A 12,877-nucleotide genomic window follows, 5' to 3' on the forward strand; every position below is an offset into this window, starting at 1 on the left:
CCCGCAAAAGTTGTAGTTCCCAACCGGTTTAACTTAAGACTTTGAGAGGGGAGGGGTGGGGGGTTGTAAGGACGAGGCTAGGGAAACTAACTTTTTCTGTCAATTAAGGCCATACAAAAACACCACCAGCAGGTACTAGTTAGCCCCAAGGACAACATGAGTAGCCCACGGTTGTGTTCTAAAATTAGCTCACTGGTGATGGCACACAGCGACTTCATGAGAAGAATAAAAGTAAAATAGCTTGTGTTCGATAGACACTGCAATTTTATTACGGTGATAGCGCAAGACTTTTGCTCACAGTTATCATACCATCAAAATGGAATATTGACCCATGCCTAGTAGTGTATTTTGTCGCTCAAATCCTTGTTGGAGAGCAAGTTGTCTATTTAAGATGAGCCCTAAAGAAGTTTAGGTTCATCCCAAAAGTGATTCGTGTCGTAAGATTGTCCAAGTTTCAGTCTACAAATACGCACGTCCTCCATTTGGATAGGCTGTCAAGTCTTGAAAGCATCCATTGCACAAGCGCCCTCTACTGGACGAAGCCCTCACTGACTACGGGGACGATGACAGAAAGGCCTTGAGGAGCAGGTCCGAGGCCAGGCCGGGCGAGATGTCCCCCCGGCTGACAGTCTCCTCCAGGTGAGGCAGGGCCTCCCGGACAGCGGGGTGATGTTTGAAGTGGGCCAGGACATTCTCCTGGATCAAGGTCCACATCCACACCTTTTGCTGGGCCCGTCGGTGGGCCTGCAACTCGCCGCTGGCCAACATGGCCTGCCGGTACGACTCCATTATGGCCCAGACCTCCGAGATCCCCTCAATGCTGTGCGAGGACGCGCGGACCACCTGACGATATGAGTGGGAGTGGGGCGTGAAATCAAAGCTGATACCAAAATTCTTTGCCAAAGTGTTGCGCCTTGTGAGAATTCCCGCTAGCGAATAGAATGATTTTTCAAGGCCCACAGAATATTGTGTTTTGCGCAACAACCACAGAACAAAAGACTAGATCATAACATGGATTAGTTTCACCAAAAACACCGGTTTCCCAACAAAAAGGGGAGATATGACTGTGGGTCAGAGGTTGAGCTGCACTGTATTTGTTTGCAAATAAGACGGCCGTATGACAATTCCACATCCTGTCCCTTCCCTAATGTTTGGGGTGTGAACTCGGAATACAAATATGTACCACTGACCTTGGGGTTCCAGGACTTGGACTGCCGCCGGAGCAGCTTCATAGCGCTGGTGTATTCGGCCTGGATCCTCCTGGCTGGTACCACTAGGTCTCCATCGGACTTGGTCACGATCACCAGGTCAGCCCTTTCGATGATGCCCCTCTTGATGCCCTTCATATTGAACGATCATTTAGTTCCGTAAATACTGTCGAGCAGTGCAAGCTCCGGGTAACGTTAGGACATTACCTGCAGTTCGTCGCCCCCTGCTGGCGGAATTAGCAACACAAACATGTCAACCATGTCCGCCACTGCAAATTCTGACTGGCCGACACCTGAAAATAAACATATGTACATTTTGAGTGAACTCTGGGAAGATAAACAGAGAAGCAACCGATTGCGTCGACTGTTTGTAGACTGCACATCGTACCCACAGTCTCCACGAGGACGATGTCGTAACCGGCCCCCTCGCAGAGGACTACGGCTTCGTTGGTTGTCCTGGTGACACCGCCGAGTGTCCCCGACGTGGGCGATGGCCGGATGAAGGCGTTCATGTCACGGGAGAGCTCGGTCATGCGGGTCTTATCACCCATGAGGGAACCTGAAAGTAGGAAGGTAGTCTCATAAAATGTACTCGTATCATTCTTTTTAATCAGAAGTGCAATCGATAATCGACAACTCATCAATTATTGCCTTTGAAATGTGAGGCTGAGACGTTACCTCCTGTTGTGCAGGACGACGGGTCAACTGCCAGCACTGACACTTTATGTCCACGTCCCGTCAGCATTTTGCCCACCACTTCGATGAACGTCGACTTCCCGGCTCCCGGAGGACCTGAGAGACCTTTGAAAATTGAGAAGAATGCATAATAAATAAAAATATATCAATAGCATTTATCTTGAAGAACTGTGTCACTCTTAAGTTGAGGTACCAATATACCACAATAGAAAAATGAAGCAGCCACGAACCTACTCTGAAGGCAACCGGCTTGCCACCATTGCGGCTCTCCTGCTCCCCCCTGTAGGCCAGCACCCTCTGTAGCAGCACCTGGGCCAACTCCTTCTTCCGCGGATGTTGCGTCTCCACCAACGTGATGGACTCGGCCAGAGAAGCTCGCTGACCTCCGATCAGGCCCGTGTAGAGTTTATTCAGCAACCTCTGCTCGGGCCCGCTGAGGTCATGAATGTGTTGGTTCAAGGCTGTGCTCACAGCCCGCCATGGTCTGCATAAGGACTTGGACACAGTCTTGGGGTGACAAAGGCAACAGTGGGTAGCAGTAATGTGGCGGAAGAGCGGGCAGTGCAGAAGTCTCATTTTACCTAAAAGAGAAGGCAGTCAGTGAATTTCTAGAAAAACAGACATTAAACACAACACAGCCTTTAAATGTACATACGACATGCAAAGTGGAATTACCGGGCAATGTACGGCGTCACAATATGAATAAACTATCGAAAGCTGTGGTATGTTTTCAAGCTTTAAAACGGCATACGTAACGTAACAACAATGTGGCATAGACTGCTACCGGTTAGTTAGTAAAATGTCAAATTCGTTAGTGGCTAAAATATATAAACTAAGTGCCACACTCAATATAACGCTGACCTCGAGGGGAGCTTCGTGGAAATGATTGGCTCACCTGCTTCCTGGTTCCGGAGGTGTCGCTTTCTGTTTCCGGTGACGTAGATACCGCCTTCGACAATTGTTTTTGGTCGTTTTATAATTTTCAGTATTAGAAATAAATACAATAAATATATGCATATATTCAGAATCAAACATGATATTGATTGTACATTTTATAAATAGCTAACATATCGAGTATAATTCCAGCGTTCGATCAACATGACCAAGCGACGTGCGCAATTGGCGGCCATCTTAGTAGGGGCACTATTAACCGAGGTTTTCATGTCATCAATTGACACGGAATACGCTGACATTTTGCCCTCACAATTGTCATAATTGGCTCGGTGGCGCACTGTTTAGCACGTCCGCCTCACAGCAAAATTGCGAAACGGTGACATTTTACACCAATAGATGGCAGCAGAGGCCCATTTTTCTTTTGGACTCCATATACGTATACTGTACTATACACATATACTGATGCATAAATAAAGACAATACTAAATACTGAAACACACTTATTTTAATACTCCAGTAGAGTCTTGATATTCATGGAATAAAACTGCTTTTCTGGGAGTTTGACCAGGCCAAAAAAGTGGAAAAACAGCAACATGAAAGGAAGAGGAAACACGTGAAAAGTGCGGAAAAAACCAACAAGAATGTATGGAGTATAACACCTATCAAAGAAAGTAAGAACAGCATATTTTATTTTAAAAAAAAAAATGATATGGGTGGGCCTTTTGTGAAATGATTTCAATTAGAATATTTTCATGTTAACAGTCCTTGAAAACATCCATCCATGATGTGTCTTTAGTTTTGTTGAATACAGTCCATCCTTGGCCACGTCAATGCGCCGTCTAGTAATACACTAACCAAATTACGCATGGCCAAACCAGACAACACAGCACCATTGTCTAAAGATGAAGATATCTAGAAACACTATTTAAACCTAAGTCCATGGGGGAAACCACAAGAATAAAACATGAGCAACATTTATTTAATAGCGGAAATGCCTTTTTCGTGCAATGCCCCCAGCCCCTAAATGTCCCTAATATTCTCTTGAGGAAATGCTTGAAATTTCACACTGGTCATCCTTTGAGTCTCCTTACAGGACAGAAGGAAATTCTACATCAATGTCTTTGCATTGTAGCATCCGACTGCAATTCCAGTGACCTGGAATGTCGCACAAAAATAAAACACTAGTAACAACGCGTGCGTGGAAACGCAGTTCCACCATGCAGGACGGTTCAGTTTAGGAGCAGTAAACCCTGAGCTGGCCTTTTTGTGAAGAGAGCAATTGTAGCTGTCCAAAATGTTGTATTTGTCCAGTTGGTGTGTGTCAGCCATAACCTGCTTGGCTGGGTTCTGTGTGAAAGGCAAAGTAGGGTGAATGCCAGGCTTGGACGGGACCTCTGTGTAAAAGAGGATTTTGTTTGAAAGAAGCAGTATGGACGGCATTTTCGGTATTTAGCATTGTCTTGAGCCAGCGTCAGAATCTGTTTACGCACTCTACTAGCACTTGTTTTACAACACTTAACTATTCTTATGCATTCAAATGTACCTGTGGATGAAACAGCGAAACTTGCAGTCTTCATTCTCGCCCGCATCCGTTTTCATGTTTGTCCTTAGCTGTTAATAAAAATCATACAGTACAATATAGTGCACGTGGAGCCTTTGGCCACGTTGCGCAACTTGTCTTTAACAGGAACAAACGGCAGCTGTGAAGGGAATCCAGCATTTCGTCGGGGCGTCATACCACACTGTCACAACTTGACAACGGCAAAGCCAAGCTTGGCGTTAACCGCTTTGAAAAGGAGGGAATACGTGTACGGGGGGGGGGGGCATGCAAGCAACGACGAAAAAAGGAGACGAGTTTGGGGAGGACGCCTGCGCTCACCAAGAAAGAGTGTGACGCTTGGATTATTAGTGTTGGTCACAAAGATCAAGTTTCTTCCAGTTGCATGATGCTCTCTGCTCGCTCCTCTCCCAGTTTGGGTTATGTGCCCACAAGTCCTTCAAGTAGAAAACCCAGGGAGACAACCGGCCTCCTCGGCAGATCCCAGAGCAGCCGCTTGTGCTTCAATCAGACACTTTATCGAAGCGAGGCAATGGGGTGTCGACTGGTCTGGGATCTGCTCGTCTTGCCACCTGGGCGAAAACGGCCGGGCTGACCCCGAGGAAGGTCTAGGACACGGACGATATGGGGTTGTGGGGGGAGCCCATCTGCGTTAGCACCTTGTCCAACCACTGCAGGGGACCGTGGAGGTGGATCTCGATCCAGCAGGGGGTGCTGGTCACATCCTGGCGGTGGTACTCGGCACCCCAGCCCTGAATCAAGTTAGAATCTCTTTCAATGACTGACTTCCTGGCGATAAGATTATTTTGAGCGCGAGTACCGACCTTGACGAAGCTCATGCGGATGGTGCACATCTTGGTGAGCTCGTAGACAGCCTCGAAGCCGTGGTTGACCGACTGGGCCAGCAGCTCGGCGAACTCCTGGTTGTTGAAGATCTTCAGGCTGCAGCCGCTGGGGATCTTGCAGACGGTGGTGGGATGGAAGCCGTGGTGGAAGTTGCAGTTGCGGCTCTGGACGAAGATGCTGCTGTCGCTCAGGCACTCGGCGTAGACCTCGCCGCCGACGTAATACAAGTGGACGCCTGAGCGGTGCGCAGGAATCAGAGCGGTTAAGTCGATGGATTTGGTCTCATTACGGCCGCTGGAGCGGCATGTTGCGTCCCGCACCTTTGCCGATGTGCCGCCGGGTGTTCTCGATGGTGGAGTTGCGGTTGACGTTGGAGAGCAGACCCAGGCAAAAGCGGTTGCGGTTGTTGGAGGGATCGGTGAAGCCGTCGACCAGCACGCTGGTGGACGAGGCCTGGAAGGCCTCGCCGACGCGGTTGTTGAGCTCGTAGTAAACGATGGAGCACCAGTGCTTGGGCTCCTCGTAGGCCACGGGCTGCACATCCACTGCGGGGAACACGAGCAGAGGTCATGCGCAGGCACACTCTCGGAACATAAGAAAGACGAGTTGTGACTCATCTAATGTCAGAAGAAGTGTTATGCACTGCACTTACTGTACTTGAAAGTCTGTGGACTGTTTTTGTCAATTGTTTTTAAATTGTTTTCAAAATAATTTTTTTGGAGTTACTTGAGTTCGTACTGCTTGCATTTTCGAAGTAACTAAAATTAAGAAAAACGATCAAACCCTAACTAAATAAAACAAATGAAATGACAACTTTTGATGTCGTTGTGGCTACAATCACCTCCCCGGTTGTTAGCCTCGATCGGCAAAGGTGGCACCATGAGGTTGGTGTCCATCGGCAGGGGGCAGTCTTGAGTCATCTGCTCCTCCGGGGGCATGTAGGCAGGAGGGGGCGTCTCTGCAGCGGCAAAAAAAAACAGTTCGATGCCATGTGGAGGGAAAGGAGGGAAAGGAGGCAAAGCGGCGGCGAAGGACTCACCTGGCATCTGGAAGGGGCTGCCGGGGTCGGAGCTGGACGGCGAATGCGGGAAAGTGGCGTTGCTGCTGTTTCCGGGCGAGTGGGGGAAGGGCACGGGGTTGGCCTGAGCGAAGGACTCGGGGAAGGTGGCGTTCTGGGGCATGTGTGGCTCGTTCTGCTGCAGTGGGTTGCGGAAGCGAGGCAGCATCGTGTGCTTGGCGTTGAACTCGCTGTTGCGTGGTACCAACACAGGGGGCAGCACTGCAGACAAAACGGTCAACGCAGTTGAGATGGGACGTGAACGTCAAATTGATCGACTGGAAGTGTGTATGTAAGCGCGTGTCTGTGTGTGGGGGGGTCATGTGCACAGACAGGTGGCTGTGGGTTTGAACGGCGTCTGCTGCTAAAACAAAAAGTGTGCGAGGCAGGCTGCAAGTCTTTCCTGCAATTGTCCGGGGACGGTGGTGGACTTTCCGCTCCAAGCATTCTCCAAAAGAAGAAGGAAAGAAATACACAACCCTATGTTTGTGTTCAAGGATCAAACAAGGTTTGATTTGTCGCACAGATAAGGTCAATTATCGAAACAAAAGAATGTGGCTAAGGTTAACTGTGTGGGTTTTAATCGCCAAAGTCATGGAAACAACTCAACATACGCTAAAGCTATTAGAGCGAATGAAACGGCGGATTTACTGGAAGATGAGAAGCAGCCATTTTGCCACTTGTTTATACACCAAACTCCATCTTCTTGACATCTACATAATTGTCCCCTGTGTCCAAACTGGGACACCAAGTTGAGCGCTTAGCACTTGCCAGCAGCTAGCCCGCTATATGCGTGCGTCACTCGTTCCAAAAAGTGAGTTTGAGCGTACTGACCTGGGCTGTCCACCCGTTTGTAGTGGTACGGGTTGATGCAGACGTCCTTCTGCTTGGAGCCGAAGGGATACTCGCAGCACTCCAGCGCCTTGAGCTCGTGGTGGGACTGCAAGTCGGGCCAGCGCCACACGCGGCAGTAGATGACGTGAGGTAGCCCTTTCCTGTGGGACACCTGCAGACGGCCGTCCAGGGAGCGGGGGATGGTGACGCAGCTGCTGGGCTGACCGGGGCAACTGAGCGCCCGCTCCAGCTCCTCCATGGCGCCCTTCTTCTTCTTCAGCTTCTTCACCAGGGCGTCCACCGCCTTCTCGGCCCACTTCTCCTCCTCGTCGCCTTGCTTCCAGCCCAGCAGACGCTTGACGGCCGGGCTGGTGAAGGAGAAGAGTGAAGTGACGTTCATGATGGACGGGGCGACCCTCGCGCCCGCCTTCTCCGGGTGGAGCGGCAGGGGGAGGGGGAGATCCTTCAGGAGAGAATCACTGGGGGAGATAGTCCTCAGATTTTCTGCAAGAACACATCATCAAGATCAGTATCTCAAAACGAGACGAAAACGGTGTATCGACTATGAACGGATGGCGACGCCACATAGAAATCTTGTGAGCGACAGCTGCAAATATGCCACGTGGATTCTTTTTCACCCTACCGACTCGAGTTATTTTGGGTGAAGGCCAAATTTTTTTGCTTCTACTGTATCTCATTGAGATAGCAAAAGAATGCTTCGGAGCTATCAAAGGAAATCCAGCGAGCGGTCCGCCGAGGAAAATATGAGCGACCCCACCGCCGACCGGCAAACACTCGGCCCGAGTAGGAGAATAAGGAGGAAGCGCGCGGTTAAATCTGTCCATTCGTTTGACTCCCGAGGGAGTCATTCGCTAGCGAGGGAGGGAGGGGGCGGGCGGGGCGCAGAGAGCACAGCTCTTAAAAGAGAAGACGGTGCGAAGCTCTTTGTCATCTTTTTACATTTTCTGCCACCGCAAGCGTGTTGATAAATGCGCAGCGAGTGACTCACGGCTCAGAGCGCATCACTGACAGTAAAGCCGGCGCTATATTGTATTTCCCACCGGCAGGATGATTAAGAATGCCCCCTTAGTTATTCTCGGTCCCGTCAGATTATGGGATTAAATTCCGATTGCTATCTTTGTCGGGCGGCACGCGTGTAGACGAGGCGGTAATGACAAACGTGGGGGGGTTAAATATGGCGGGAGCAGGTGCTTTTTACAGGGTGCGTTGGTCACTTGCTAAAAAACGACCATCCTGACAGGAACGTTGGAGCTACGTTTAGCTCGGCTTCCGAAATGACTGTCTTGTCTAACGGAGTGATGCTGCGCAAATTCGCGAGGAGAATGTGCGTCAGGGGTGTTTTTTTGCCTCGAGCCGATTCTGAACAGATGCCGAACGTGTTGGGAAAAGTCGGGAAAAAAATTGCTCGCGGGCCATGTGGGACGAGACTATCAGCACCGCCGCGGGTGGAGCAACAGGAAACAGATGCCGTGGTTGTGTCTTCGCGTCTGTCAGCACCATCACAACAAGGTTGTTTTTTTTTTTTTTGCTGAGCAGTGCAGCTTTTTTTCCACAGGTGCGGGGTGACCTGTGTGGGGGGGCCACGTAATTTAGTAAGAATTTGTTAGCGTTGTTGCTAAACTTCACAAGCGGTACAGTAAAACATGGACATTTCCAGCATTCCTCTTATCACACAGAATAAGCAACTCTGTCCAACAATCAAGTGACTTACAAAGTGGAACTTTTAACCCTATGGGACGGTGGCAAAAACAAAAAGTGCTGAGGTAAGCACATTTGTTTCTGCGCACGTTTGAAGATTCCAACAAAGGGCCGCAGTGTAACATCTGCAGCACGCTTCCGCGTCCTCTATTGTGTTGCCGCTGCAGCTGGCCGCCCCATACATCTCCACCCGCCCTTGGGCTCTTGCAGGCCCTGATATGTGTTCGCCAGTGTTATCTGAAAGCTATTTGAAATGTAAATACGGCATTTTCCTCCTGTTCTATTTTTAGAAAGGTGCGCTTGGTCATTTGCTGCAGAGCGTGTAACACAGAAAAAAAAAAACCTGCTTTTTGCTTTTCCTTCCTCTGGTACCTCAAACTCATACAGGAGCTGTTCCGCTAAATGCATACAGGTTGTGGAGCCAAAACTGACTCCAAACCACAACCACAACAATTAGCATACTGTCAATTAAATAGCTCAGGTTTGCCTGCGGCATGTGAGTAAATGTTAAGCACATGCCAACGGCAGCCGTGGCCTTCCTTATAAAAGTTTACGTTTACGCCACAGTCTCGTAAAAAACACTCCGACATTGGCCACAGCAACACGGGCGGCGGCGCGCGAGCCCCGAGGATCGCTTTGCGCCGCTCCAGTGTCCGTTAATCAATTTAGGCCCGGCCCTGCGCGGGACGATGAGCCACTAATGATGCTTTCCAGCCGTCCTCCAAGGAAGGGGGAGGAAGGGGAGGCGCATTATAAAGAAGCTACATTATTTATCAGCAGGGTCCTGGACTGGGCATCCATTAGCCCCCCGCTTAAGGGGGTCACTGGAGTGCAGGAAGAGAGAGCGATGGCGGCAGAAGAGCTTTTATGTCGGCGTTAAGCAAAAGTGACAGTAATGACACACATCTTACGCACTAAGCGGGGATCGCTACTGATCTCGGCCATAAAGATCCTTCGAGCTACAGCTGGGCGATTGTGGAAAATAATCGATTGATATTGAAATTACGATTAATAAAAACTATCCTTCCTTGATTTCAAAACTCAGTGCCAAAACTTACAAAGAACAACCAGAAAATGAATCAGTAACAAGTAAAATAAGAATATGTTCAAATAATAGCAATGAAGATGGATATATTCAAATCAATACCTGCTGTTTCTGCTGTGTTCGCCTTGGCCTCTTGGGGGCAGCGTCGTGCGGCGAATGCATGTAGATACACCCCTAAAATAAAAAGTAGAAGAAAGTCATGACTGAACTACAATGAGTCGTTTTTCACACATTAGGAAAACTATCCTAATAATGATCAGAACATTAGCAGCATTGACTTTGGGATCAACCCACAAACCTCTACGACACGACGACGGTGTCTATCAAGCTAGCTATTCCAACCACGCTTGGCACTCGTCACGGGAGTTAGCATCCTTAGGAAGGACACCTCAACGCGACACATGGCGGCCGGCGTACAATGTCGTCTAGCAAATGTTGTGACTGCCTCTCTCCATGCCGGAATGCCACAAACCTGCATTCGCACTGGAGTACATTTCCAAATCTTTCGTTTCAGGTATTCCAAGACAATTGAAGGCGATTTCGACCACAAAGGACAACAATTCGGTGATGGAAGGTCAAAATGTAGGTTCTTTCAGTAATCTGATATGTCACCTTCAATGATGTCAGTGCTCGCACACTAATTCCCTGACACATGATGAACACGCACAAGCATGGACGTGTGTAAAAAATGTGCACTAAATTCTAATTAAGACCGGAAAATGGCACAAAATTTAATCTTTTTCTTATCACAGACAGACAGACAGACAGACAGACAGACAGACAGACAGACAGATAGATAGATAGATAGATAGATAGATAGATAGATAGATAGATAGATAGATAGATAGAATTGACAATGATCCATGTTGGCATCCATTTTGTATATGAATCATAATGATTGATTACCTTTCACGTGAGCATCCATTTTGTCTACGCTAAAGGGGTTTGCTATTCCATAAATAAGGATTTCCAATCATAAATAAGACACAGACGTGCGTTATAAATAGATAATTAAAGCAACCTGTCTAGAAAGGTTATAAGTGTAAAACTAAAAGTAAATACCGTGTGAGCTGACTTGAGTGTGGTTTAAAGGTGTTTTGATACATTGGAGTGTTGCTGGCAGGTACGCAAATGACTTTACACACAGTAGAAGACTCACTGTTATTGATGTTACTGTCTCAAAATGTCACTTTAATTCACTTTGAAATGGGGATAAACGTGCAACTATGGAGGCGGGGAAGAGGGAAAAGTTTCGAGTGGGAACCGTTAACGCGCTACTCTCGTACACAATTGCAGCACAAACGACGGGGAAAAGAGAACACCGAAAAATACGAGCATTTTAGTTTGCACAAAAGCATTTAAAAGAAAGTTGACGTTACCTTGTGCCAGTGTTGATGCGGCGGGCTTATCGTCTCCTCCACTCGCAGGAGCTCCTCGCGGCGGCGTGATTCGGCCTGGCGTCAGCCAGTCGCGGGGCCTCATCACCCTCCGCCCCGGCGCCAGTATCACGCCGCCGGGCCGCCTCCGACAATAACAAGACCTACTTTTTTTCCATACGCAACTCGAAAGCTTGTCGTCGTCTCATTCATTCACATCGTGCAAGTTATGCAACTGTGGCTCTGTCTCGTGGCCAAGTTTGAAGTGGTTGGCCCAGTTTTGGAGTCTTTTCACTCCTCCCTGTTTCGCGGTTAGTCACCGTTTTAAAAACATAAATTTAAATGTGGGATGCGCCTGTGGTTGTCTCATGTTTTCACTCATTTTCGAGCTCGCATGGGAATAAAAACAATGCAAAGAGCATTCCTAAAATTGATATGTGATGTGCATCATCTTTTATTGATCTTGTCTTTCAATGGACATTCAACGGGCTGGATCAGTAGAATATGAAATTTGAATTATGATGGATTTTGGTGCAGGATGTCCGTCGCAATTTGTAAAAATGTGTTGATCAGTGTGCGAGATTAAATATGTGCAAAGAACAGTCTTCTTTATTCATATTCACATACACTGGATTGTCATAAAGTCTGGATAATAATCCTTCGCTATCAAGAGCAGGACATTTCAAAGCATCTCATTAATAATGCAGGCAAATGCAAGAAAATCAGCCTGGGTAGGAGAGCCAAGCAGCCTGAATTTGTCCGCCTGCCTTGGAAATGAGCCAAATCAAGCCAGACATGTACATTTTCTAACCTTATTTGACATATTGTTCTTGTTTTCTTCAATCAAATATAATATAACTTAACATTATTACTTATGGTTGTCCTGTGTGCATCAAAAATATCTTATTGTCTTTGTGAAAGGGCAAAATGCAGCGGATGGGGTGCATCAGCATATAAAAGTTCTAACTAAAAAATTAAAGTTATTTTTTTAAATGATGCTTGGTGATAAAAGAAAAACGTTGCAATACTTCTTAGGAGTTCACTGCATGGAGTTGAGGGGAACTAGTTTCTCTCGGGGGCGCGGAGGCGCTTGCTGCACATGACGTCACGCCACTGGCGACAGCATGTCTGAGTGAGGCGGGAACGCGCTGCACGTGAAATTTAAAAAAGGAAAAAAAAAAAAGGAGCAAGGACGAGGAGGAGGAGGAGCAAGACGATGCTCAACATGATGAGGACATCATCTTTAGATCTTAAGTTTATAATGCATGTATGTTTTATTTTCTATTTTGAAGAGTTGCGCTATGACAGAAAAAAAACGCCTCAAAAAATTATTTTTTACACTTATATCCTACAAAGTCGTACAAAATCCTATTCAACGTACAACCTATTGGATCTGTTACTAGAGAATAAGACTTGTACAAAATCCTACAAAAAGCACAGAAGTTTTTGCACAAAACGTACAAAATATAAAATAAAAGTATAAAATATCATCACTGTCCAATAAAAACATCTTGTATACAATTGTTTTGTGAGTTTTTAGTCTTTTTAATCAAGAACACAATTTATTTATATTACATTTGTGATTGAGGGGAGCCATTTCCCTCAAAATTACTGTTTGTTTTCCAGACAACTCACCAGATTCGT

The 12,877-nt window shown here is 47.3% G+C and overlaps 2 protein-coding genes across 5 annotated transcripts; both read right to left on the minus strand.

Annotated features, from left to right (window-relative positions):
• Positions 1-241: 241 nt before the first annotated feature.
• On the minus strand, positions 242-2,817 carry mmaa (metabolism of cobalamin associated A). 4 transcript variants are annotated; one of them, XM_037263070.1, is made up of 7 exons: positions 2,766-2,817; positions 2,135-2,485; positions 1,887-2,009; positions 1,597-1,767; positions 1,416-1,501; positions 1,191-1,340; positions 242-843 (listed from the first exon to the last, which is right to left on the minus strand). In XM_037263070.1, the coding sequence occupies exons 2-7, from the start codon at positions 2,478-2,480 to the stop codon at positions 553-555; spliced, it is 1,167 nt and encodes a 388-aa protein (XP_037118965.1). In that variant the 5' UTR covers positions 2,481-2,485; positions 2,766-2,817; the 3' UTR covers positions 242-552. The 4 variants fall into 4 exon arrangements, with proteins under 4 accessions (XP_037118965.1, XP_037119151.1, XP_037119067.1 ...); XM_037263256.1 differs by having other exon boundaries at positions 2,800-2,814; XM_037263172.1 differs by lacking the exon at positions 2,766-2,817 and adding an exon at positions 2,580-2,746.
• Positions 2,818-3,285: 468 nt separating this feature from the next.
• smad1 (SMAD family member 1) lies at positions 3,286-11,344 on the minus strand. The gene is made up of 8 exons (XM_037261381.1): positions 11,237-11,344; positions 9,960-10,031; positions 7,094-7,597; positions 6,242-6,481; positions 6,044-6,160; positions 5,523-5,747; positions 5,181-5,437; positions 3,286-5,108 (listed from the first exon to the last, which is right to left on the minus strand). The coding sequence occupies exons 1-8, from the start codon at positions 11,337-11,339 to the stop codon at positions 4,965-4,967; spliced, it is 1,662 nt and encodes a 553-aa protein (XP_037117276.1). The 5' UTR covers positions 11,340-11,344; the 3' UTR covers positions 3,286-4,964.
• Positions 11,345-12,877: the final 1,533 nt, after the last annotated feature.

This window comes from Syngnathus acus, chromosome 1, assembly GCF_901709675.1.
Source record: "Syngnathus acus chromosome 1, fSynAcu1.2, whole genome shotgun sequence".
Lineage (NCBI taxonomy): Eukaryota > Metazoa > Chordata > Actinopteri > Syngnathiformes > Syngnathidae > Syngnathus > Syngnathus acus.

Coding starts and splice junctions, on each gene's coding strand:
- mmaa (XM_037263070.1), bottom strand. CDS start 2,480: ATGAGACTTCTGCACTGCCCGCTCTTCCGCCACATTACTGCTACCCAC. Junction 2,010..2,134: donor GCCGGTTGCCTTCAGAGTAG/GTTCGTGGCTGC, acceptor CAATTTTCAAAG/GTCTCTCAGGTCCTCCGGGA. Junction 844..1,190: donor CCAAGTCCTGGAACCCCAAG/GTCAGTGGTACA, acceptor TCATATCGTCAG/GTGGTCCGCGCGTCCTCGCA.
- smad1 (XM_037261381.1), bottom strand. CDS start 11,339: ATGAGGCCCCGCGACTGGCTGACGCCAGGCCGAATCACGCCGCCGCGA. Junction 10,032..11,236: donor CGCATCAACACTGGCACAAG/GTAACGTCAACT, acceptor TTTTTATTTTAG/GGGTGTATCTACATGCATTC. Junction 5,438..5,522: donor CCGGCGGCACATCGGCAAAG/GTGCGGGACGCA, acceptor CGCACCGCTCAG/GCGTCCACTTGTATTACGTC.